This window comes from Cyrtonyx montezumae, unplaced genomic scaffold, assembly GCF_038088225.1.
Source record: "Cyrtonyx montezumae isolate F1298 unplaced genomic scaffold, pur_monq_1.0 scaffold_14, whole genome shotgun sequence".
Lineage (NCBI taxonomy): Eukaryota > Metazoa > Chordata > Aves > Galliformes > Odontophoridae > Cyrtonyx > Cyrtonyx montezumae.
Window position 1 is genome coordinate 2,427,326 of NW_027071870.1, and position 27,761 is coordinate 2,455,086.

The 27,761-nt window shown below is 39.1% G+C and overlaps 2 protein-coding genes across 3 annotated transcripts in view; one reads left to right on the top strand and one right to left on the bottom strand.

The window, feature by feature from the left end:
• The window catches only part of VPS50 (VPS50 subunit of EARP/GARPII complex), a 62,924-nt gene extending 56,129 nt beyond the window's left edge, over positions 1–6,795 (bottom strand). For both annotated transcript variants that reach the window (XM_065731260.1, XM_065731259.1), the window contains exons 1-2: positions 6,694–6,795; positions 5,262–5,330 (exon numbers count right to left, since the gene is read on the bottom strand). In XM_065731260.1, the coding sequence (XP_065587332.1) occupies positions 5,262–5,330; positions 6,694–6,726 (102 nt within the window). In that variant the 5' untranslated portion in view covers positions 6,727–6,795. The remainder of the gene's footprint in view (positions 1–5,261; positions 5,331–6,693) is intronic.
• A 4,621-nt stretch (positions 6,796–11,416) lies between these two features.
• Positions 11,417–26,045, top strand: HEPACAM2 (HEPACAM family member 2). The gene is made up of 9 exons (XM_065731209.1): positions 11,417–11,465; positions 13,695–14,045; positions 15,050–15,334; positions 20,208–20,504; positions 23,232–23,357; positions 23,444–23,468; positions 23,590–23,627; positions 24,499–24,572; positions 25,858–26,045. Exons 1-9 carry the CDS (start codon positions 11,417–11,419, stop codon positions 25,972–25,974), a joined length of 1,362 nt encoding a protein of 453 aa, XP_065587281.1. The 3' UTR covers positions 25,975–26,045.
• Positions 26,046–27,761: the final 1,716 nt, after the last annotated feature.

Below are 27,761 nucleotides of genomic sequence, written 5' to 3' on the forward strand. Positions count from 1 at the left end.
ACAGAAGAGTTGGACCAGATAAACTTTAAAGGTCTCTTCTAACTCAGACAATTTTATGACACTGGATGTTTCAGCTAATACTTGTCCTCTCTCAGTGGCTATTCCCACTGAAGGACTGGAAAACCTTTGAGAGATTCAAAAGGGGAAAAAATAGAAAATTCAGGACAGAATACCAATCACAGTGTTTGACAAGGGAATTTAATCCTGATTAAGTGATCCGTAAGACTGAAGTTTCCTATTACGATCCAAACAGACAAGCTGTTAGAGTAGGAGAAGGTGCCTGTATCTCCATCACCAAGAACTTGAGGGCTGATTTCACTGTCTGTAGGCAGTAGATTTGAGATTAATTTACTGAACAGTCACAACCATCCTTATTTTGCACATCACTCATGAGCATCAGTGCATACACGTTACAAGGAAAAGTGCAATTTCCAACACAGAGCAAGGCACTGCTTCTCTGCACAAGTAGACTAGCTTCATAAAGCATCAAAACTAGCCACTGCTCCTCTACAGTACTTCTCACAGGGAAATGAAAAATATTAAAAATATATATTTTTTTTTCCTTCTGGGCTTCCTATGCTGTACCAAGAACCCCCTTACAAACTGCCTTAACATTTTACAGTACATCGAGTTTTATCTAAAACAACTAAAATTAAAACTTATCCAAGATGGGCAGCAGGGTCAGCTTAATCTATTCTCTAAAGCCATGCAAATGGAATCACATCATTTATCACGTGGGCACGTGGCTGTGAGTTCCAGAACGGTTGTTTGGTAAAAGGAAAATGAAGCAAACACAAAACCCAAGTATTCAGAACCATTTGGATTTCCAGTACGTGGGCAGCTTGTCACACTGGTGACAGGGTATGTCAGCGCCACAGGTAGGTCAATGGTGATGGACAGCCCCTCCCATACATTAAGAAGGCCACTGGGGACAGATGTTCTTCTGGATTTAGTGTCACTTGATAATCAGTTGGGAAGGGTGTTATTAATACGAACATTTCACTGAAACCTAGCCAATGACCCTTTTATCTTTGCAGAATACTACAACTGTCAGTACAAAAATAAAGCTGAGGCTTATGTGGCTAGAAAAATTACCAAAAATCCATTTAACCCTTTCTCAGAAAGGTTATTTTTTCCTTAGTTTCTTCACAAAACATCAGTTAAATAGATAGGTTTTTTTCTTTATATTGTTCACTCTTTCTAGAACAGTAGAGAAAATGACTCCCCAGGATAAGCTTAAGCTGCCATATCCATTACACTATTTGCCAGCAGACATTAGGCTGTGATAAACTGCTGCTTCCAGTCCATCATGCTCCACTAGTTTCAAACAACTGAAGGCTCAAGGCCAGTCCTTTCACTTGCCACTGAAAGAAGCAAACATCCCTGGCTAGTTTGTTTGCTGATATTCATTTCTCCTCATCCCTTCAACCAGACATACAAAAAAGTTTCCAATCTACATATGAAGCTCACAGTTTCAGGGGCCTCAGGGAAGGACAGATTTAGTACTGTGGAACGGGTATTTGCACACTGTGCAGTGGCACAGAGAGAAGCTCAATTAAGTCCCTCAAGGCAGCTTTCTACCTATAAACATTTTTTTTCCCAATTATTGCTACTGAAATATCTGCCTTCAAAAAATTAAAACAAAAACCAAAAAAACAGTACAGAACTCTATCTCATTCAAAGATATGAATAGAAAAAAAAAAAAACACAATATAAAGTTGGGATGGAAGGAACCCTGTCATGATAATCACACAGAGCTTCACCATTGCTAAACTGAATCGCACACACCAAAGATCAGAAAGAGCAGCACATTAGCAAGGTGGACCCCAGTACTGCAGACCAGCAGACCATGTAACTATAAAACATTAAAAATAAACCCCCAGAGTTGCTTACGACCATAAGACAAAGTCAACAACTTTTAATATACTGCATATGAGCTGTTTATTGTCAATATAGAAATTATAGAATTCAAAGTCTCCTCGTTATTAACTCTACACACTTGAATTCAAGCGTACTAAATACCTCTCAACACCTTGTAGCAGAATCTACTAAATAAACCTCTATTGGAGAAGAACAAAATGAGAACAGCAGAGTGGCTCAAAAGTCAGTAGTGCAGTTCTGTATCATTCTTAACATGCATCGTTTTCAACAAACAAAAGAGAGAGTACAGTTCCCCAGAGCAAACAGGGCATGGATGAAGTAAGGTTACCAAAAATATGATATATCATGTATCTACTCTCTCTTCTAGAAAATTTGCCTCTCAGATCAGATTCACCCAATCTACAGATCATATCACTGACTTCAACTGTTCTGGATTTATTGTTCTGTGTGACCAAGTTGGCAGCATGATTCTGTGTGATGACAAAAGGCTGAACAAGTTAGCTGGTGATTCATCTTCACGCGATGCAAGCAGACCAGAATTTTCACATAGTTGCAGAACCTATCAGGAGTAATGATTAATGTGAGCTCATACACTCAGGTGTAGTCAGTAAAACATCCAGGTAGCAAACCGTTTCATTGTTAAGAAACTAACAAACAAAAATAAACCAACCCACAAAACAGAGGAACACACTCACCGCTTTCACAAGCTTATAAGGAAGCAACTATCAGATATTAAGACCCAAAAGGATTTTGCTGGCTTTTCCCTGAGGGAACATTAGTGTAGTCCTTTGCCTGTCCTCCGTATTTTCCATTTAACTGTCATATGAGCTGTATTTGTGCTTCTTTTTATTTTGAATTTATTTTAGTCTTTATTTTTCAATTCCCTTTACCAAACTTGTCCGTTACTATAAAATAGCTTCTGAGAGGGATTAGCTTATGTCCAGCAAAGCTGCTTTATCCAGTAGTTGTAATGTAATTCTGATTTGTGACATCAGTACGTTGCTATGGCACCAAACACAATTTCAGTTCAGAAGAAATACCTCTATCCAAGGGCTCAACGACTTTCAACTTCTGTGCAGTACTGAAGCCTAATCTCCTTGATGGCTGCTCACAGAAAAATCACAAACAACACAAAAAATTCCTGCTTTCAGGAAAAGGTATCAGAATCTATGCCCACAGTGTAGAAGACATCTTACAGCATCTCATCTGACATCTTATCATTTGAAAAGTAAAATCATACAGAAAAGGCTGTAGCCAAGTTAAGCAGGCATGGCAATATAAATCCTTCCTCTCAGAAGGCAAGGCCTGGAACTGAAGCTGACAAATGGCTTGGGACCATAATCAGGAGTTAAATGATCAGAGGGCTGGAGCACCTTTCCTATGGGGGAATGGTTGAGGGAACTGGGCTGGTTTAGCTCGAAGAAAAGATGGCTCCAGGGAGAATTCATTGTGGCCTTCCAGAACTTGAAGGGAGTGTACAAACACGAGGGGAAATGACTGTTTTCATGGGTTGATAGTGATAAGAGAAGGGGGAATGGTTTTAAACTAAGACGGGGAAGATTTAGGTTAGATGTTAGGAGGAAGTTTTTAACTCAAAGGGTGGTGATGCACTGGAACAGGTTGCCCAGAGAGGTTGTGGATGCCCCATCCCTGGAGGCATTCAGGGCAAGGCTGGGTGTGGCTCTGGGCAGCCTGGTCTGGTGGTTGGCGACTTGGCTCTCTGGAAGGGGGTTGAAACTAGATGATCTTTGAGGTCCTTTTCAGTCCAGGACATTCTATGATTCTATGAAAACTCAGTAATTTTACTCAACATTCAGCTGACCTCATGTTTTCCTTTCATCAGGTAAACAGGTACCTGTACAGGAGTTTCACTGAATACAGCTCTTTGAGAAGGAAAAAGTTAACTGAATTAACTCAGAATATTCAGAAAAAAAATATTATCAGTATAATAGTAATTTCTCACCTAAAACATTTTGGAAGGAAAAAAAAAACAATTGAAGACTAAAAAATGTAAACATTTTATACTACAACACACGAGAACAACACTCCAATTTTAACAGCTTTTAAAAAGTTGCAAGTACTAATGTTGACACGATCTTGTCTTTTCAGGCACAAAGTCCCTAATTATCATGAGATTCTGTCTGCAAAAAGAGTTGAAGATGGTATTCTCACATTACAAAGGGTCGACAGCATACAACTGCCTGACATCTGACAGAAACTACTGAAAAACTCACAAATTACTGAGACATGTTTTCCCATTGTTATTAATACAAAGCGGACGTTTATCAGACACAAACCACTGAGCCATCACTGAACAGAAACCCAGCCAAGACATCCCACATCTATTTGAACTTGCAGAGTCAAGCTGGCTAAAAAGACAGTCTGAAATTCAATGCTGTAGTTGGCAGGAATCTGAAATTTTGAAATCTGAGCCACAGAGACAAGGCAGTTCTTTCAACATCACTGCAACTGAATACCTCGAGTCTTTGAAATCAATACATTGACCACTGTATAATAGAATATTATGTACCAATCTAGAGACTGTTATTTGATTTTTTTAAACATGGAATAACATCGATTTTCTGGTCTGCCTCAGCACAAGCATCGTATTACAAAGTACCTACACAGACACAGAGAAACACAGGACTTTAATGTTAAAATAAGACATCAACTGACTAACTCTGTGATTAAAGGCAGAGTCCAAATTAGAGGAAAACAGTAAGCATCATCCACAGCAAGTCTCGTGAATCATACGGTCAGATCAACAGGGCATAAGGAGAGGCCAAACATTATAACCACTGCTTCCCCACACACAGATTATTCCGTATGATGTGGGATAAGATAGAGCACAGAAACAAATAAAAAACCAAAGTTATTATTATAAAATCAAAACATATACAGTAGAATATAAAGTTAATGATGATGAAAAGAAGATGAAAATCACAAAATTCTGAAACAATCTTAAGGGCAGCAAACCCACGGAGAGACTGAAAATCAAGATTAGAACTACATAGGCTATCCTTACAGCATGTACTTTCCTAAGTGACAAAAAGCACCTTCTTCCTTCTTTTATTTTTTTTTTTACCAATTCCAGCAGGAAACCTAAATAATACTAAGATCAACATCAGTGACAACTCCAAAGTTCCATGAAAGAAATTTTAAAGCTCATTTATTTTGACTTCGCGCACTGTTTTACTTCACAATTCCAATTCTTTCATTAAAATATTAAAAATGATATTCAGGATGAAATGAAGCTGTCAAAAAGAACAGCAGCAAGGCAGATGCTGGGACAAAAAATAAAAATAAAAACAAAAGAAAACCCACAATGTATCATTTAAATATAAAATGTAAAAGGAAGCGGGTGGGATCAGGTATCATACCTTAGTAGGAAACCGGAGGTTTTCAATAGGACTGAGGTCATGAACACTCTCCTGAGGACTTCTCAGACCCTTGAAAAGAATTTTAGTAGTCAGTTAATGTTGATTGCTTTACGTATCTTGAAATCAAACTGCACAAGTCTTGCCTGCTGCTGAAGATGATAAACCTGGAAGTCCTTCAATAAATTGCACAAGGCTTATTTTATAAAAACTTAAATCAGGGCACTGGTGAATAAATTATATTCCTACAACAACAAAATCATTTCCAGCTTTATGCTGCAACAGTAACATCCACTCAGTTAAGTCCACTTACTCCTGTCAAATTCCAGGTGTCTAAAAAATGCAAGTGTGTCCAAAAAGCATAATGTAATTTGTTCCCCTAACTTAATGAGTTAATGGAATCAAATAATCAAATCCAAGGTAATTGCTACCCTCTCTGTGGCATAATTATTTTATTTTTGTATGATGGAATATTTCCCAATTTACCAAATAAAACTATTAGGACACATTTTACATATGCACAGCTAAACTGAAAAAGATGCATAATCCACATTAACTCTTTTATATAATTATTATATTATTATTATTCTTTCAAATCCCCATAACCACATGGATGGAATGTGTACCAGTAGAGAGAAGCTACAGGAAGCATCCATAACTAGCCATGTGTTTGCTGCATATCCAACACATTTACAATTTTATGAGGCAGTAACACCGAGTAAGTTTCTTAGCACATTTTCAGCTAGCTTTAAAGGCAGAACAAAACACTCATGTGTCCACATGCAGTTCTGACTCCAGCCTTCCCTGAGACCCCAAGCAGTTCACATGAGCCCTGAGATAAGGACAGGCTTCCCTATATCCTCCCCATGTGACACTAAGCATGCTCCTAAGCCCTTTTCACATCCAGGGTACCAATGCTTCGTTCAAAACCAAAGGAGCTATGACGTTACAACATGAGCTTACAATGAAAAAAGTATTTGTTCTCTGAAACTGATGGAGTGCTCGTATTCAATACCTTGACAGGTATTGCTACCTGTGCAACCTGGGCTGGGAGCTGCTTTGCAGGAGGTTGGACTCGATGATCTCTTGGATCTCTTCCAACCCCTACAATTCTGTGATTTCAGTTTAATCCTCCTAGTATGCAAAACCTCCTCATTCTGGTTTTGAGCTTCAGATCCTCTTGGGCTTCATTTGACAACACCCTCCCTTGCCAGTTACCACCACCCAGGTAGCAAACAGCACAAAGCACCCGTCGCAGCTTCCCATCCTTCACCCCAAACCTCCCACAAACACCCCAAAGACTGCCAGCAAGGGCAGCTCGTCTCCACCACCAGCAAAAAGCTGCACGGGATCTAACCCCTTCCGCCAGGGAACGCTGAAGCGAGCACAGCGTGCTCGGAGCAGGACCACGGTGAGTCCCCTCCTCACCGCTCACCTGCCGGGTCATCAGCGACTTGATCTTCTGCATGGCGGCCACGCAGACCCCGCGGCAGCGCTACAGCCGAGGCCGCTACGGGGAAGCCATGTTGGACGTCACCTGACCGCGCCCGCCCGTCTTCCCACGGATCCCTGGGAGCCGTAGTCCTGGGGCGGCCGGGCGCTCTGGAACTACAAACCCCATCAGCCCGGCGGGGCGCGGACGAAGAGAGGGCACGGATGGAGGCGGGGGGGGAGGTCTGTAATAGGTGCTTTTCTTCGCTCACGTCTATCATCTACAGCCCCAGCGCTGGTTTTGTCCCAGTGGGAAGTCTCCCGTTCATTTCAGTTAGAAATCATTTGGAATCTACGACAAATATCTTAATACATAATGAAGCTGAGTAGATGAGCATTTCTAACTCGGGTTTTAGATAAAGTTGCCATTCGATGCGCGCAGACTACAATTTAGTGGATTAAAGGGGTTACAAACAGCAGTCCTGGGGAGGGCTGGGTCAGCCGGAGCTCTCGAGGGTGCACGCAGTGCTCTCTTCATCTACGGTCTTGCGTCAGGCAATGACATCGTTTCTGCTAGGACCACGGAAATAACACTGATATTCCTTACATTTTATCGCACAGAGCTGCTAAAAATTCTGGAAGGATCTGAGCATTTTCACCTCTCAGCTGAAGAAGAAACCGAGCATTCATTCCTATAATAGCAGCGGTTTAGCCCTGTGCAGGACCCCGAGCACCAGCGCAGGCACACTGTGATGGGGATCAGTTCCCTGCCGCCGTCCGTCCTGCACAGAGCAGGAATTTGTTCATCCGTAACAGCGTTAGTGCTGCGTAAAACTTAACGTGTGTTTTTCTGTGGATCAACCATCTCTGCTGATGCAAATATTTGCCGTTGCAGACTGTTACTGCACATGCAACTTGCGGCAGGGCTGCCTGGTGTGCTGCTGATTAGATTTGTACAGTGAGTGGCAGCCTTGGACAAAATCCAAATCATACATTAATATTAATATTAAACCGATGTAAGTTCACTCAGAATAAACAGTAATCAGCAGCTAACTCAACAGCTCTAGTAGGTTGTGCACGCTACTGCGAGACTCTTTGTTAGAGGATTCCTGATGGACACTTCACATTACAAGTTGCTCAGAGGAAGGGAATGAAATTGTCTCCCTGTTACACATATGTTAAGGAAGAAAATGATAATAATTTAGCCACAGCTTTGTATTTTTTAACATTCTTTAATAGAAAAATAGAAGGAAAGAGGAGGCTGTCATTGGTAAAGTTCTCATCTGGAAAGAAAGATAAAAACGAAGGGAAGGGAAGGGAAGGGGAGGGGAGGGGAGGGGAGGGGAGGGGAGGGGAGGGGAGGGGAGGGGAGGGGAGGGGAAGGGAGGGGAGGGGAGGGGAGGGGAGGGGAGGGGAGGGGAGGGGAGGGGAGGGGAGGGGAGGGGAGGGGAGGGGAGGGGAGGGGAGGGGAGGGGAGGGGAGGGGAGGGGAGGGGAGGGGAGGGGAGGGAGGGAGGGGAGGGAGGGAGGGAGGGAGGGGAGGGAGGGAGGGGAGGGAGGGAGGGAGGGGAGGGAGGGAAAGGAAGGAAGGGAAGGAAGGGAAGGAAGGAAAGGAAGGAAAGGAAGGAAAGGAAAGGAAGGAAAGGAAGGAAAGGAAGGAAGGAAAGGAAGGAAAGGAAGGAAGGAAGGAGGGAAAGGAGGGAAAGGAGGGAAAGGAGGGAAAGGAGGGAAAGAAGGAAGGAAGGAAGGAAGGAAGGAAGGAAGGAAGGAAGGAAGGAAGGAAGGAAGGAAGGAAGGAAGGAAGGAAGGAAGGAAGGAAGGAAGGAAGGAAGGAAGGAAGGAAGGAAGGAAGGAAGGAAGGAAGGAAGGAAGGAAGGAAGGAAGGAAGGAAGGAAGGAAGGAAGGAAGGAAGGAAGGAAGGAAGGAAGGAAGGAAGGAAGGAAGGAAGGAAGGAAGGAAGGAAGGAAGGAAGGAAGGAAGGAAGGAAGGAAGGAAGGAAGGAAGGAAGGAAGGAAGGAAGGAAGGAAGGAAGGAAGGAAGGAAGGAAGGAAGGAAGGAAGGAAGGAAGGAAGGAAGGAAGGAAGGAAGGAAGGAAGGAAGGAAGGAAGGAAGGAAGGAAGGAAGGAAGGAAGGAAGGAAGGAAGGAAGGAAGGAAGGAAGGAAGGAAGGAAGGAAGGAAGGAAGGAAGGAAGGAAGGAAGGAAGGAAGGAAGGAAGGAAGGAAGGAAGAAAGAAAGAAAGAAAGAAAGAAAGAAAGAAAGAAAGAAAGAAAGAAAGAAAGAAAGAAAGAAAGAAAGAAAGAAAGAAAGAAAGAAAGAAAGAAAGAAAAAGAGAAAAGGAAACAGAACAAGTTCTAAATACTAATTGGAATTTACTAAATACTAAATAGTAATTTTGAATGAGCAGAACCATCTAGCAGCAAGGTACTTTTATAAAACAGTGTAACTGAAGTATGTTAATACCTCTATAACCTATGTGTTGGGTGTGTTCACCTATTTTTGTGAATTCAAGGCACTCTTATTATTCTGCACCTCATTTATTACATTCTCTGTCATATTTACTGCGGCTGCTGGGGAAGGGTTACGTTGAAGTCAGAGGCAATGAAGATGGGTGCTCATCTAACAGGTGCTCCACTCCCTTTGTTCTGTGTATACACATATTCAAATCAGACAGGGCTGGGGACAGGATAGGGCCTGTTAACTCATTGCTGATTTTCCTAGCAAATAAACCAGCAGGTGCTGGTCCCAGGTCTGACATAGCACTGAGAAGAAGGTGGTGTTTGTATGGGACAGGATGCTTTCATGGAGCCCTCTAGCCAGCTTATTTTGTGACTTAAAGTGCCAAATATATTTTCTGCTTGTAGGTAAGAAACAGCATGTGATATATTTGATTGTCATTGTGGAAAGATGTTTTTATACTCCTAAATTTTAAGATACTTCTCTTGTATTGTCAGATATTTTAAGAAAATAGCCTATAAATTTTTAATCAGATAGTATTGTCCTGTTATATGAATGGAACTGAACATTTTAAAAACTGACAGCATTTAATGCTGTACATAATGTGTAAATAAATCATTGACATTATTACATATGTATTCTCCCATTTTATTAATACATGCATAGTACATTGTTTTTAACAAGTAAGACTGGACAGATTCTGAGCCGAAGATCTAATAGAAAATGTTACACATCTCTTTAAAAACTCATTTAATGATAGAAAATGTTACACATCTCTTTAAAAACTCATTTAATGATGGTGTTAATAGGTTATTCTTCAGTTCACTATGATACATTGTATATAACACCTAAAATTTGTGTATATATCAATGTACTTTGTATTCAAACTAAATTAAGCTTTCAGTCAACTGAAGAATGTCTTCCATTACCAGTAGATTTGTTCAGCCTTTGGTTGTAGATTTCATAAGTATATGTCTGTTATCTGTGCACCTAACAAGAAGCAGATGTTCTATGAAGTTTTACAGGAATATTCTGTGATTAAAGGTTAGATAAAACTGTATTTCTAAGAAGCCTTGAAATGCATTTTTATGCATTTAATTGTTTTTTAAGATATCAACAGAGAGAATATGTGATATTGCAAATATGTTACATACTTCTCTAATTCATGTGTAAGGACAATTTTTCTTTTATCATTTTCATATATATTCACTTAGTTTCCTTCATTTTGAACTAAGTACTTTGTCGACAGCTTTCACTTCTTAGCCATAGAAGTTTCTAATGAAGATTATCGGACTTAAAAAATAAAATACCTGTCTGATAAGAACATGGTGAATATTCAGTTCTTTATCTCCATTACAACTTTGTTAAACATTTCTGATTAAGATTCTACAAGAGATATTGGCATGCACGCATAATGCTTTGGAGGCCATCGTTGTTCACCAGAAAGTTCCATCTTACAATCTTATTCAGACATAAACCTTTCCTAGTGTGAGAAATGCATAGCTTGCACCTTTCATCATTACAAAAGTCAGGAGCTTGGAGCATGACGCAAAGACCACCAGAGGAATTGACCTTAGAGGGCAGAGTTAAATAATGAAGCTTGGTAGAACTTGTTCTTGGATAAAAATTCCAAACTCGGGAAGAACATGCCTGCGTGCCTGAATCCCTCCTGCTGCACGTGGTGATAGAGGAATAGCAGATTCCTTAGTCCATTTTGTCTTATTTTATTTTATTTTGGCAAATTGACATATTTGCAAAAAATTTTAAAACTATTGCCATGAGCCAAGACATCATACACAAGTTCAGAGGTTTTGGAGTGCTAAAGAGCTAAATGAGCACTGAGGTAAAACCTAGGTGAAGGTCTGATTTCACTTTGACAAGGAGATGTGCATGTTAAATTCAGAGAATGATAAAACCTTGGTAAGCAGGTTTCAGTTTACGCAGTAAACTCAAAAGTTATGTCATAGTTTTTATTTAAACTAAAGCTGCAGTCCTTGTTTTATGTCAACAATGATCCTGTTGTGCTTGCTAATACTGGTGGCAGCAAAATGAGATGGAAGAAAACACAGATCACTGAGCTCCAAATGGAGGTCATTTCTTTGAAACTCCTTGGTTTGTGGGCAGTGTATAAAAATAGTTTTTGTAATTCTGTTTTCTTTGAAAAATATTCATTATTCTGTTTAGGAAGCTATAGGGATAACTGAGTTGTGTCTCATTGGAAAGAGGTGAATTTTGTCAGATTGACTGATAAAATAAGTCTGATATTCCAGACCATGGAAGATTTGATCTCTGATAAAGCAGCAGTCACCCAGCATTGCTGCCGTAAGCCCTTTGTCAGAGTGCCTCTGTCTAGTGACTGCTCGGAGCCTCAGTGGTTCTCTGTGAAGCCACCTCAGGGGACAGCACAGCTGCCGACTCCAAGAGCTGCTCCCCAGTGGACATCAGTCCTCTGGCTGGGGATAGAAATGGGGCTTCTTCCTTCACTTTCCCTCATCTTTGTTGAAAGAAGTTCCTAACTGAGCTCCCGATGTCTTTCCATGCTGCCAAATGGAGCCACTTCTTCCTACAAATTAAGTGGAATCGGTTTGAAGTTTATTTACAGTTTCTATTTCCCCCGCCTTTTTTTTTTCAACTAGGAAGAAATTAAGTTATTCAGCCACCAGTTTCTTTTTATTCTTCTGTGATGGTGACAGCATTTGTTCTGATAGTCACTGTTACCCTACTGCTCACTAGGCCTGCTTGGATTTTGCTTCTTTTCTGCACAAACAGATCCTGGAGAAATTTCAGTTGTGATTACCACTGCAGCTGTTACTGGCTTCTTGCCCCACAACACGATCACTTACTGACAGCTAGATAAACCCCAAAATTGAGCATTGTCATGTGTAAGGAATGAGGAAAGATATGCCAGACCTTTTAATTGATCATTTACCGATTTCCCAGTGTTTGTAGACATTTATTTTACTTCATTCAAGGAGATTTAAACATTGAAATATGTTGGGTGGCTTATTTGAAATTTACTTTTACCATTAAATATTTCATGAAGGGCATTACTGAGGAATTATTCTCTCAAGTGGAAAGTAGCATTTTAATTTTGAATTGCACTGTAAGGTTTACAGGGAGGGAACTCTCCTCTGTTAAATATTACAACAACCAACAGAACTCGTCTCCCATTAACAAAAGTCAGCTCATCCCTAGAAGTCAAACAGCATTAAAAAAACAGCACAAGAACAACAGATCACAAATACTTTAAAAAGTAGAGGAGCAGGAGGTTTCAGTTTGATGTGCTTCAATTGCTTCAGGTATTTTATCTGGAAAAAGTTAAGCATGTGCTTACCGTGCTGCTCTGAATCCTCCAGATAATATCTCCGTATCTTTTCTACCCTTTTCCTTCATTTTTGTCCCATTCTTCTCCCATCTCAGCTAACTCTCTGCTGTTCTTCCCACACCAGTGTCCATGCAACCTGTAGTCCTTTCTCTGTTTCTTCTTCAGCCCCCCAAAAGTTGTGTGCTTCTGTCAGGAGATTAAACGTCTTTGCACACATTGCCCCTATGGCATTCTGCCATGTAACTGCACCAAGCTGCTCCCCTTTGCTTCCTCACCCTTGGCAATGCTGCGAGCCATCCTAGTTGACTACCATTGTTCAGCTGTATGAAGAGTGAGGCAAAATTACTTATTTTTGTGGTGTTTGGCATTTTCATTGGCACTAAACCTCACTAGTTGCTGCATGAACAGAATATGACCAGAGATTCTGTAGCAAACTCATTTAATTTTCTATAAATCTGCCTAAAGATGACAGAAAGAGAAACAATTCTAAAGGATAGGAAAGTCAGAATAGCTGAAGTGGGCCATTTTGCACCCCAAAGTTGTGTGAAATTCCTGGAGGACAGGATTCATCATAGAACTGGAGATAGTGATTTTGTACATATCAACAGAAAAAATCTTAGTTCTTTTTCCTTCAATTGGAATGCATAACTTTCATAAGATTAGTTATGTTTCTTGATTTTTTTCTGAAGCATAAGGTGCAGGTAATAATAGCTATGTATCATTTTAAATGGACAAATTCATGAAAGTGAGCCTTGTTAGATTTTTCAGGTGGTTTCTCACTATAACTGTCAAAGCAACATTGAGAAATTTCTCTCTGGATAAGCACAGGAAAAAAATTCTCAATTTGAGCTTGTAGTTCAAGACTATATAGACAATACAAGCTCTGCAAACTGAGAGTTCCTTTTAAAAGGAAAATATTTTAAACATTAAGGTAAATTCACTCATCCTCATTTTTTGTCAAACTTTCAACAAGTTTTTATAACTAGAAATATCCTTTCAGCTTTGGCTTTTCCTGTACTTCAAAGCTGGGAATCTATTGCTAAATCCTGCTCCAATGAAGTCAATGAGCATTTCCCCATTTCTTATTTGAAATCTGAAACATAATCATAAAAAAGTTTAAGCTTTAACTCTGAGAGTTTTTTCTCTGTGACAGTTCCTCATTTGAGTTTTCCAGTGTTCCCATTTGTGTTTTGGGTGTATTTGTTTGTTCTTTCATTTTTATACAGGTATTTGTTCTGCCTTGAAGCTGACAGTACCATCTCATACTATCCATGGTATTGAGGGGCAACCACTCCAGCTCACTGTTGACTACAATTTCAACACTACTGCTTGTGAAATCCAGATAATTTGGCTGTTTGAGAAGCCTGGGAGTAATCCAAAATACCTGCTTGGCTCTGTAAACCAGACAGTAGTACCGGACTTGGAGTATCAGCACAAGTTTACCCTCATACCACCTAATGCATCTTTAATGATCAATCCGTTACGTATCAGTGATGAGGGCAATTATATTGTAAAAGTCAATGTCCGTGGGAATGGGACAATAGCTGCCAGTGAAAAAATTCACGTAGCTGTTGATGGTAAGTTAGTAAAATGTAGCATCTTCTGTTTGAAAATAAAATTTCCATAGCTCTGAAGTAATGGTTCTTGAAATCCAATTACAACAATGCACAATTTAATCCAACCGTGCATGAATAAGTGCCAATGTTATTTATGTTATGTTATATTTATATGTTATGTTATATTTATGTTATGTTATGTTATATAATAACTATGTTATTTATGTTATGTTATGTTATTTATGTTATGTTATAAGTGCCAATGTTATTTTAGTTATGTTATTTTCTACTTCTGGAGGGAATGCTACAGTATGTCATCTTTAAACAAATTTAAGTTGCTAACTAGTATTCTTGATCTTAAGGAAAACACTTAAGGAGTCTCAAAACCATTAATTAGTATGAGAAATATAGGAAATAATGTTTCATAAGGCTCTAATATGCTATCAACTGTGAGGATGTATCAGTTTTCAGTGAACTGCAATTTATGGACTATATGGAGGGAGCCCTGTCCCTGGTTAGACTAAATTAATTAAATGAATGAAACATTAACTTAATACAGTTGTGGCTGCCATTTCACTTCCACACTCCCATGCCCATGCCAGGCAGCAGCCACCCCGTGACTTGTCCAGCAGTGAGTTTTAGTCAAACTCAGTGTCAGCCATGCAGCACTGCTGGGGAAGTCCCTCACAGTGGCAACGTCATCCTTTCCACTCTTCCTTACTGAGACTGCAGGGGTTTGCTCATGAAACCAAAGTTGGAAGTGATGGTATACTCAACTTCAGCCTGTGTCATATAATCAGCAACATAAACAATGTAGTTTTATGTTAGTTCTGTGACAATTCCTACCAGATGATAACATGGCCTTCTTTTATTTTTTATCCTTTAACCGTATTTAACAAGCACACTTTGAAATATGAATACTTTCCAGAGAGGACGATGGCTGCTATTTGAATCATTTTGGCAATAAAGATTGTAATGTACTGGTAGTCATTTTTATAACTCTTCGTATCTCTTTTTTTTTATAGTTCCTGTCTCACAGCCAATTGTGTACACTGAGCCATCTTCAGGGGTAGTGGAGTACGTGGGGAATATTACATTAAAATGTACCGTGGGAAAAGGCACAAGGGTAGTTTACCAGTGGATGAAAAATGGGAAGGTTCTCCACACTGGCCCTAATTATACATTTTCATCAAACAATGCTACACTTCTAATTGTTCCTGTTGTAAAAGAAGACATTGGGAACTACAGCTGTTTAGTATCCAACCCTGTCAGCATGATGGAAAGTGAGAGGATTGCACCAACGATATACTGTGAGTATATGAAATATTCATAATTACTTTTGTGTAAATGATCTGTCTGGAAACAGTGCCCCTGACTATGGAAAAGGGACAGAAAACAGTTGAGTTATATATGAGCTTGCATTCAAAATAAGTTTGTAGCAGCTACAACTTAACAATAGTGTTATAAAAAGTCACTCAGTGTTAAGTAGTTGTGAAGATCAATCTGAACTGCAGAATCCACCTATGAACTTCAGGTGTTCCACAGAGTGGGCATCTTCAAATCTGGAGATGTGACTCAGAGGAAAGCAATCAGAATTATACACAGAAAAATGTTGATTAAAATGGAGACAGAAAAAGGTATAGAGAAGCCAAGTTCAGGAAGCCTGAGGCTGAACGGTTGTTACTCGTGGTATTCCTCAATATCATTTTGAGTTCAATACTATTTAATACTTTCACTACTGATATCAATGTGAAGACTGGGAATATGTCAACAGTTTACCTGTAGCAATAAACTGGAAGGACTGAATGAGAGTAATAGAATTGGTATGAAATCTGTTGGTAAAAACTAAAAGGGCATTCACTTGGAGAATAAAAATCATTAACTTCTGCTGATGGAGATTTGTATGGAAATAATTGAGGCAGTGTAGCTGCCTGATTAAGTTGATCACAAGACATCTAACACACAGTGTCATTCAGGCATAAAAAAGAGAAGACCACAAGTAGAATACTATATACAGTACCAACGCAACCTAGAGCAATGATCTTGATCTGTGCAGAAACAAAACAAAATGAAATGGGGTTCCTGTTCATGAGAAAAGGCCAGGAGAACTTAGTTTGGTTGCAGAAAATGAACTCTGAAAGGAGTGTTCATTTTTTGCATAAAGTGGGAAACAACAAAGTGGGAGCAAGATTTATATAAAGATTTATGTTGAGTGAAGAATAAACCGTAAGACAACCATATATATTGACTGGAAATGAGATGTTTTCCAGCTGTTGGAGTAATGAGGATCTGCAAGAGCTGTCCACGTTACTATTGCCAAGGGTTGACAACTGTATGAATGGGATTCTGTGCTGTGATGGGTTTCCACCCACTGTGGACTGAGAATTAATGATAAAATGTTTTACAAAGAAATAACCACCACTGAAGGAGTTTTATTATCATCATCATTATAATTATAATTGTCTCATTCTTCTCTCAAGGTAGCACATTTTTTAATATCCACTTTAATGTCTGCTTTTCTCACTTTCACGAGCAAGGAGTGCACCTTACACACATTTCTCTACAAAAGATACCCACATAAAACATGGGTAATCTGTAGCTAGCAGAACCTGACAGCTCTCTTACAATGTAATAAGAACAAACCAGGCTAGAAAAGTACCTTTTCTTGTTGTTACCACTCTGATTGCTATGTTTGGCATTGGGTTTTCTGACTTGTTGCATGCAAAAATGGCTCCAGAGCATTTACTGCACTGATGGGTGCTGGGAACACTTGCACTGACAGGATGTGTTCCTCTTAGCCTTAGTTCTTGTACTGTTTCCTTCCTTCTCTCTCACTCAACCAGATGTATTTTTCCATAAATTTTAACAATCTTTCCAAGCTCCAGAATGAAAACTTATTTTCAACCCACTGCTTAGCATAACTTGAAAACTTCATTTACTTCAGTCTCCACATTTCAGAAGCCTTTCATTGGCTTATGTTTTTGATACATTAAAATACCTCTGATTCAGTTTTAATTCACACATGGACACACTGTTATAAGTAGTTTAGAATTGACTTTTTATTTCATCAGAAATGGGATGGGAGTTGGCGTCCTTCACTCCTGTGCTATACCAATACCATAACTCAGCCCTTGCTTACTGAGCTGTTGGGTCCTCCAACGAGCAGTTGTCAATACCACTGGCTCCAGGATCCTCATCTGCCATATGTCATTGCTGCGGGGGAGCTCCTGTAAGTGATAAAAAAAAGGTCACTCACAGTAAATACCTGCCATCTGCTTAGAAACTGCAGCAGTCTCGTAGAGATAGGAGCATTGGACATATTCCCACAGAGCTGTAAATTGTTACCGAGAACAGGTGATTTATTATTTTACAAGTCATTTAGTTAACTGGCCTCACTGGGACAAGAGGCTTATTACTGTTGAGAATGATATGGGAAGGGAGTAGAACTGGGTGATCCATGATAGCAGGCGCTCCACTTTTTTCTACTGAGAATCAAAAGTGCTTTTTGTTCTTCATCATTTCTCATTAGTATTGTCCCACTTCTCCATTAGTTGTGATGACAGTGCACAATGGAACATTGCGATTGGAGAAGTGAAAAGCAGAAATATATAATTTCAGGAGTGGGAGAAGCTGCTGTCATGGAGGTTGCAACAGAAACTGCTGCACTGTGGTGTTGGAGTTGAATGTAATAGATTAAGTGGGATTTCCTTCCTTCAGATTTTCAGAAGCCAGAAAATATTTAATCTCAGAGAGGAAACTGCTGATTATCTGCTTTTCAGAATCACACTTGAAGGTGTGGGCACTCCTTTACTGCGTGGTGTGTAGGGATCACAATGATGTATGCACAGTCCAGGGGAGGCAGCAGGCTGAGCCAGACCCTGCAGAAGGATTATCTGATGGTACCTTCATCCGGGATGGACTTCACCAAGGAATGCTGCTTTTCAAACATAGCCAAGATTTGGCTATTTTATAAGAAAACCTTTCTTTGTTTTGTGTGTTTTTTAATTATTATTTTTTATTTATATTTTCCAGCAGCCAGTGTATGGCAGTTTTATCACTTTTTCTTTCTATTTGTCGCTTTCATACTGAAGTGCAGTCACATCATTAATGCTGGCTATGCACACTGCTCTGTTATGGCACTGATTCAAAAACAGAACTTAATTCTGGTTCTTTTTTGGCAAATCTCCTGTTCCAGTGAGGAAGCAGAGAAACCTGTCAGCTGGTCTTAGCATTAATATCTGTTTACATCTGCTAAAGGTTATATTATCAGTGAAAATAAAAGCTAATAGCAGAAAGAAGAGCTGGGTAATAGGAACTGCTTTTCAAAGCACCTGGTATTGTATGGGCTCTGCATGTACAGAATTCTTCATGTGGGGTGCAGGCAGTTAAGCTGATGCAGTGGTGACAGCTTTGCAGTTTCCAGAAGCATTTATCGTATTTATGACTCAGATGTTATGGAGACCATGAGCAAGGAGCTCTGCATCTAAGATGGCAGATTTTTAGAAACATCATGGTTCTTCCCCATGGCACCTGTGACATGAATCAACATTGCCCAGCTAAATGTTAGTCATGATGCTGAGTCTTAAAATGAGACTGTAAAATGTTTATCACTGAAACAAAAGCATAGAAAATAAAAAGCATGACAACTGTAAGTTGTGCAGTATGCACATTTGGCTAAAAATGGACTCCACTGAGGTGTGGCAGACTCCATTTTCTTACCTAAACCATCGTAAATAAATAAAACCACTGAAGCACACAGGAAACAGCCTGCACGCAGCTTGGTTGTGAGTTCTTGAAGCCTCATAAAACAAGGTGGACAATCAATAGAAGAATACATATTACAAGTAGATCTAATGTCAGCTTGAATGTCCCGATAAGAAACAGAGTCAGAAACAAGCCAGTGTTCCTCTTCACATAGCAACAAATAACACATTCAGAACCAGCTGCATGGTTTTAATGCTTATGAGACAACCATAGGAAAATGGAAATATTACTTGATCACATTAAAATTGGCATAATATTGGCTTGTCTGTCTTCTTGTGATGCCATTTTGGAGTCACTTGACAGCAGCTTTACTGAGCTTCAGGGATCTCACCAAAGAGAAATCACCTGTTCATCCTGCATAGTTTCTTTTGGTTTTTTTCAGCATCTGTCAGTAATAGATCTGTACATTTTTGACTGTGCATGTAATCCCCTAGGGAATTATCAACATCGAAATAATGTCTTCTTTAGAATGGAAAAAAAATCAATAAGGCATATTTTCATTATTTTATTTTTTACTTTTTTTTTTTTACAGTCAGATCCTTGTAAAAATAGATTTTTATGTGGAAAGATGGGAAGAAAAAAAAAGGATACTAAATGACCTACCTATGATACTAAAAATAACATAGGAAATACTCTTATCATGTTTAAATGTATTATTTCCCTTCCCATTTTCTGATGAAGATTGCCCTAATATCAACAACACAACAAAAACCACAAAACCATGACAAAATTGCAGCTCAATTTTCTCATTAATGAACACAACTACTGGAACATGTATTTCCCTTCTAATTATATTCAGAAACCTGGCTGCCTAGAGAAAGGCACAAGGTCTTCCTCTTGAAGCAAAACTAAATGTTGAAGAAGTTGAAATGTACTAAAACGGGGAAAGGTTGAAGTTTACTTTAACAATCATTTAGTGAATATATTTTCTGAAATTATCTAAGACACATCGTATTCTAAAGTTTACCTCTAGGATAATTGTGCAAATTATTGTCATACTTCTAAGTACTACATTGACTGTTTATGTATTTCAGAGCTAATTTATTTACTTCTAGATATGAAGGTAAATGACTTATACCGATACATTTGGCATTTAGGTCAAATATGCCTTGGAAAACCTACTTCTTTACTTCACAACTTTTCCAAGTGTGTTCAGACTGTTGTTTCTGCAGTTCTGAATGGTGCATAGACCTGTGCTGTTTCCCTAATCAGCAATTAGATCAGTATTAAGCAGGTGTAGTCTGAGGTCAAAGATCAAATCACTGAACTGAAAGACTTTTCATTGAAATAATTGAATGTAATGGCAGCCTTTAGAGGCTAGGCCAGTTTCAAGAATCGAAGTGCTTCTGCCTAAAATTTAAGTATATATGCTGATTTTAATTTTTCCATTATGTTTTGGTTTTATATTTTTCAATGCAGATGGACCTTATGGACTTCGAGTTAAATCAGATAAAGGTCTGAGCGTAGGGGCGGTGTTTACTGTCAGTGTAGGGGAAGCCATACTGTTTGACTGCTCGGCAGATTCAAACCCACCAAACACTTACTCCTGGATTCAAAGGGCTGACAATACCACTCATGTAATCCAATACGGACCCCACCTGGAAGTTGTCTCTGATACAGTGGCTCAGAAGACAAGAGATTACGTGTGCCGTGCTTTCAACAATATGACTGGAAGACGAGATGAGACTCACTTCACAGTGATAATTACCTCTGCAGGTAAGAACATTGATTCCTACCTGTAACTATAGCTTCCGAGCTCATTGTCAGCCCCAGGAAGAGGAAATTATTCTTAGACAGAGAGCATAATTATGAAGTCTTGCTGATAATGTAGTAAATGGGATTTTGGCCATTGTAGGGATCCAGGTAGTACTTGCAGTGTGTCACAGCTTTAAACAAGACCCACTGAGATATTGATGTTTTGTAGAAGTTTGTCAATAACGTATATTCAGCCATTTGGGGCTTTATGGAATGAGAAAATGATGTAGAAACCTGTTGGATGCCAGAACAAGCCCTTTCTCACCAGGGCAGATTTGTTTAAGGTTCACTGTCTCATTCTCTGCCTTCCAGGAGCTCAGAGCCCTGGGACCCCACGGGGATCAGTGAATGGGAGAGTTTCAAGCATGTAGCACTGACTGCAATAACCAGCCACAGACTTAAGAGCAATGGAGATCATTCTCCCTATGGCATTAGGTATTATAAGAGCCCTAGTTTACTGTATGATGATAACAGAAGCTGTGATGGTGAATGAATAATTTTATTACAATCTGCTTTTAAAAATTATTTTGCTTTCATATTTAAGAATCTCTAAATTAACTGCTAGGTTCTGCTAAACATGTCTCCTGTATTCCTATACTTCATAACCTCTGTTCCTGCATCAGATTGCATTAAACAGCAATAAAGCAGTGTTCCAGGAAATGTGTAGAGGCACACAGCTAAGAACAAGATACTGAGGAACTCTGATATCCCTTATTAATAAGGATCAATACATTTTTTCAGATAAGGACTGTATAAAGTTAATGTTCAAAGAGTTGCAATCAATTGCTGTTAGAGAATTTAACAAAGCAACTTATCTTGTGCAGAACAAAGAACTCAGACATTTGCTAGTAAGGTAAACAAGGGAGGCAGATGTCCATTGTTCTGGCTGATATATAATCATCACAAATCCATGGAGTTAAGTATGCTGAAAGGAAGATAGGTTACAGTTTTGCAATGATAATGCTGCACTTTAAAGGTTGCAGTTAGCGGAGAAAGAAAATGTGAACAAAGCTATGTGTCATTAGAAATAAGACATTTCTCCAGGAAGTTCATGTCAGCTACAATATGGATGTCTATATTCATCAAGAAGAACTAAGAAATTCAGCCAAGTTCTCCTTTCAAAGTTCAAAAAAAAAAGGGAAAAAATCCAGAGCTTATTGTTTACTTGCACTTAAAAACACAGTTTCCTAATTAAAAATATTTTGCCTAAATAAAACTTTCCCCAACACATTGCAAGGCAGCACTGGTTGAATCTAATCCTGGATAAAGAGCCTGACTTATGCCTTTCAGAACACTGACAATGTCCATTGTACATTGATCAACAGGGATGGAAAGTTTGATAACTGTTTTGCCACAAAGCATTGATTCTCGGCTATTTCAACTATACATAACCTTCACTTGTGTCTTTTTTTCCCCAAAAAAAGTCTTCTGTGCTTTCATGTGATGATTTTCATTCTAGGAATTGTGTGCTCTCTGTAATTATAATTCTTTAGTAGCAAATTCAGGGAAAAAAAGAAAGCACTTGAAAAGCTTGGGTATGTGGTTGCTTGGGTATATGGTTAAAATACAAGAGACTGTCCAACGATGTTTCCACAATGTTTTTGCCCGTATACCACTACCTTCATGATATTTGCACTTCATGAGATATTTCATTTTATTTATTGAAGTAAGGGCACAACCCAAGAGACAAATAGCAGTTGTGCTGGTGACCAGCAAATTGCCCTTTCGTGCATGGAGTAGGAAATATACACAGTACAAGGACTGCTAGTTAGATAGAAAGGGCTGGCTCCAGCCACTTGGGAAGGCCTAACAACCCGTAGGGAGTGGAAGAAGAATTGTATCTGTAGACAGTATGTTATAAACAGGAACTGTGCTGAGAAACCTTAGCTTTGGAGATGAGGGAACTTTGTTGCCTTATGCCTGCTGCCATGCCAGAAGAGAGAATCCACCATGCCGTCTAGCTAACTACAGGCTACTATATGAAGAAGTAACATACAACATAGCAAGGAGCCATATAATGGTGTGTATGTGAACTCTTCACAGCCACGCTGAAAACAAATGCACCGTGAGCTTTCCTAGGTCACTATTTCACAGCAACTCCTTCCCATCTAACCTCAAGCTGCAAACATGGGAACTTCCAATCTTTCTGTTGAGAAAGAAATTGAAGAGCCAACCAGCCTCAGGGCCATCTCACAATGGTATGCAGGAGCAAAGCTCTACTGAAGACCACATTGGGATCATGAGTGTCTGTGGGCCCAGTGCCAATGGCTGGAACAAGAAGGGCACATCTTCCTTTTTGGGCAATGAGTCTTCATGTGCTCAGAACTTCTTGAGAAATATTTTGTGCCATGGGGAAGAAAAAGCAGTTTCTAAACAGAACTTATTATATTTGCTTCAAGAATCAGTTAATGTAGTTCCTCCATCAACAACACATCGATAAGTGAAATAGCAGGGAAACCATGATTGTCAATTGACCTCTGGCCATAAATATTCAAGTGAAGTTATTTATCCTTAATTTAATTTACTGGTTACCATCTAGACAATAAAACTATTAGTTTAAGTTGTTGACTTGAAATAATTTTAAAGAGTTTGCTTCAGATGAATTTATAAAAATGCATATTTTGGTATCATAATAGCACTTTATCCAGAGCAGGAGTCCAAATACAGTACTTGTCTTTTTTGATACAGGACTGGAAAAACTGGCCCAGAAAGGAAAATCTTTGTCATCTCTTGCAGTAATAACTGGAATTTCATTATTCTTGATCCTAGTTATGAGCATTCTATTCATATGGAAAAGATATCAGCCACTTAAAGGTATGTAAAAGTTGAGCATGCTCTGGCTATTCTTTTGGAACATTAGAAGATAAAGAATGATTTTTTTCTTTTTTTGTTCTTTTCAGTGATACAACGGAAGCTGAAGAGAAGGTACAAAAATAATCATTCTTACATTTTGAAGTCCTTTCCACTAAGAATTGAATTTTATCATATTAACTATCTTCCCCTATCTTTTGTCACCAAATTTAAAAAACATATTTATGTTTTCTAGGCCAGAGGCTGATTACAGAAAGGCACAAACATTTTCAGGTAATTCTAATGTAAGAAATGTAAGCATAAGCTCAAGTTTCATTTGGTCAAGTTTCATTCTTATAAAAATTAGCATCTCTAAATACAAAGAAAAGAAGGATAGGAGATGTGGGTTTAATTCCAATTGTAGACTTCTATGCCATCTTTCCTTAAGACAACACCAAAAGGAGGACAAGTCAGTGTGGGTTTGGCTACTGTTCAGAGCTCATGTTATACTATGTATCCTGCCGTCTTGAGCTCAAGCTGTTAAACTAGGTTAGAACTGCGTGCGTTCCCACTTTTCTCCCCAGGAAATAATGAGTGTTACAAGTGATGGCCCAAGCGACAAGAAAAGTCACAGATCTGCTAGACAAGGGCATGTAAATGCACACCGACCCTCACAACTACAAATTGCAGCTGAAGTCCCACATACAACTTGTTAACTGGCTTGATAATCACATTCCCTTATCGTGTTTCCTTTTTTTAAAATCTCAGCAAGATGATACAAAGTTCGGTTGGACTTGTCTCACACTACTGTGTAGACGTGCCTAGTTTGTCCTGGGCTTCTTGTCTGTGGGAAATGCAAACAGAAGGGTCTGTTTAGACTTCCAGGCAGAGGCAGTCCCAATGGCTTGCAGAGCTGCTGCTGAGGTTAACCAGAAGCTCTGCACTTGGTTCCAGGCACTGCAGATCCCCAGGCGGTGGGATTCCAGCACACCAGAGGCAGCTGCCCTACCTCACTCTAGGCCAGCTCAGTGCTATAAAGAAGATCAAACAATCAATATTCAAATCTATTTTTTTAATTAGATCAATGCGTTTTCCCATCCATACTTAAACTTCTTCAATTCCACATTACATCTTGATATGTTTTTCATCTTTGTTTTAACTTTAGGACATGAAAGTGCTTTGGATGATTTTGGGATATATGAATTTGTTGCTATTCCTGATCGTGCCAGCAGTTCAAGGGTATGTGATTTCACATCATAATGATAGTTTCCATTCAGCTTCTTAAGGAGAACTAAATATCTGCACTCTAGTACTTTAGTCCATTTTTTCCTGTTGCTTTTCACAGAAGTTTTCATCACACTCTATTCATCATCGTTGTTTGTGTAGTATTTATTCTTTCTTTACTGTGTTACTAGCTCAGTATCAGTGCAGTGCAGTAGAGAACTAATCAAACTCTAAAGGGCACAGTTTCAATTCAGTTACCCTGTATTAAAAGAATATGAGTAGTGTTGAGTAGATGGGCAACACCAAACTGCCCTACAAGCAAATTAATTATTGCTGTGACATTTTCTTCTGTATTGCTGCTGAAAGTACAGCTTTGACAGTTAAGACAGCTAAGCTACAGGGGATATTTGAAGTACTGTTTGTAAAAATAAATCTCAGCTATATAATGTGATGTCAGATGATAAAGATAAACAAGAATTTGGCCCACAGAGGATCAGACCCTAAGTCTTCCCAGTCATAAGCATCCTGTTGTCCCTAGGGCTGGCCATATCACATTGCTTGGGTATACAGTGGAATTATGGCCTTGGTCAAAGAAGGAGGGGTGACCAGAACAGAGCAGATGTGCAATGAAATTCGTTCTAGATCCAGCACAATTTCAAGAAATAGCTGCTTAGAACTGTGGCATGCCAGATAGGGTCCGCATTTGATTCTACATTCATTTTAGTTCACAGAAAATGGAGAAGAAAGTAGAGATGATGAGGAACTGGAGTTTGGGCATAGGCAGAAAAACGGTGGCAAGTCCTGATGGATTGGGACTCTAGATGTTCTGCTGACATAAGAACTGATTCATATACAGAATATATTTTAAAATTTCATTATTACTACTTTTATGGAAATTTCTCATAGTTCTCTCACTCCAGTGGGAGTTTTCTGTGAATATTTTCTCCTTTTTTGATCATTATTAACTTCTCTATTTAATTATTGAATGTTCCTCCCATGACTTGTGGTACAATAATATGAAATAGAAGCTGTATTAAATGCAAAAGCTACATCCTAAATCTTCTTAGATTCAAATCGATTTTAAATGTATTGCTTGCATTACTACAATGTGATGAAAAATTGCACAGAGCAAAACGTGAACAAATAGGGATGAACCTTTGCATCCATGCCAAGTGTTGATGGAGAAGAACAGATCCGTTGTTAAAAAAAAAAAAAAAGGATAAATTGCATTATCAATTTCATTTCTGTTTGACTTTTACCCGTTTGTACTTATAGCAGAAACATTCTTCACTATTTTTAGGTTTCGAATCCGTCTGTTCGTGGCTCTGACAGTGTCCCAGGCCAGGACATGCTTAGTACAGTTTATGAAGTTATTCAGCATATTCCCAATCAGCAGCAGCAGGACCATCAACAGTAAGTTACAGCCTGCATGTATGGCTCAAAAGCAAGGACTTCTGTGTGCGATTGAACCTGAACAATTCACATGTCAGTGGCTGGTGTTTGATTCCAATGAGAGGGTTGAAGCAGCAAAAAGATGCAAGCCACATCAGCCCCTCCACTGATTCGTGTACAAGCCCCCACCTTCATGACTCCAGCCTGACGTTTCATCATGCCACCTTTGTCTAAGTGTGAAGTGCAAGAGTTAAGATCTTCAAATGCCATTTCAAGGGACAATTCCCAAGTATTTTGGAGTGTAGCTACAGTTTCATAGCACTGAGATCTGAGCAATTCCCGGTCAGCAGGTTAAATCTTTAGTCAAAGACCTGTCAGCCATGTTCCAAAAAAAAAACCAAAAAAAAAAAAAACGGGGGGTTGTCTTCAGTGTTGAAACTGCTCAGGTGACTGATGACCAAAGATTGTTTGCAATGATCAAAAATACTAACAGGCAATGCTTTGTTATCTGAGAAGCTGATGTCTTAATTTGGATCTTAACTAATGATACAGAGCAAAATAAGTAATGTTCTGCAGTACCCTGGCTTGTAGTCCTGTTTTTGTTCAAATCACCTTCTTTGTAGTACCTCTTGGCATAAGAATAGCGAATGCATTATAAAGTTTTTGTCATGGCTGTATAGCTGCCGTAAATCTGCTCTGAATATTGGCAGTCCTCCTTGCAAATTAACAACAGCTCACAAGACTTTATTTGTTTATGACCCCATTTTATCACATATTCCATGTTCTTACTATCTGTATGGTTTCTTAATGGTCGAAAAGAAAAATTCATATTCTTGCAAATATACTGATCAGTTGCTTAGTATGTGACAGCATTAGCATTCAGTATTTACACTACTAGAAATGTGCAGGTCACAATTGCAACTGTGCATCTAAATTATATATTTATTTGTAACTACATTTATAAAACAAAGCTGACTGGTGAGAAGCTAATAATGAATTAATTATGACATTTTTGTATTGATCAGATTTTTTAAATCAGATGAAAAAATAGCAATCATAAATTACATTTTCTTCTTCATCTTACATCTCCCATCTCAACTTTTTTCACTGATACATCACTCTTCTAAATGAACAGGTTCAAAGTGAAGGTAAATTGAACTTTGTGATGGTTTAGATTTTGACTCAGTATTCTGTAGTTGTAAAGGACTTGTTTGCATAGCTACGGTTCACTCTCTTCATTTAACCAGACTGAAAAAGAAGCATTGGGAGCAAAATTTTCACTAACAAAACCAGGATGGGTCCTGCTGAACATGATAAAGGGTAAATGACTCAGCTTAGAAAAACTGCTCCTGTAAATTTTCCAATTCCTGACCTGCAGCAAAGAAGTGCTCTGACTAGTGAATAAATCAGGATAATAAAGTCAATACTTGTTTTTGCATCAGGATGCTTGAGCACTGAGTATAAGGAAAAAGTAAAACATCACAAAACAGGGAATGGAGCTGGGGAAGGAATTCCAAACTCCTGTAGTGCTAAGCAGCTATTGCCTATGGATGGGCTCCATGGACTTGGTATGCAGGCATCTGTACAGCAGCCAGTTACATTCATGGAGAGTGATACAGGATTTTCCTGCATTCTGCTTACAATGGGAGTTTCGCTTTGTGTAAAACAGAATAATGGATGTTAAGGCAGCCAAACAGGTTTCCTGGGAACGTGATGATTTTGCTCATGTTTTCAGTGGTCCCGACTGAGAGTGCTGTCATTTCATAATTTCATGGAAAAATAAGTAAGAAATACGGTTTCATTATTTAATGT

Coding starts and splice junctions, on each gene's coding strand:
- HEPACAM2 (XM_065731209.1), top strand. CDS start 11,417: ATGGAAGATTTGATCTCTGATAAAGCAGCAGTCACCCAGCATTGCTGC. Junction 14,046..15,049: donor AATTCACGTAGCTGTTGATG/GTAAGTTAGTAA, acceptor TTTTTTTTATAG/TTCCTGTCTCACAGCCAATT. Junction 20,505..23,231: donor AGTGATAATTACCTCTGCAG/GTAAGAACATTG, acceptor TTTTTGATACAG/GACTGGAAAAACTGGCCCAG.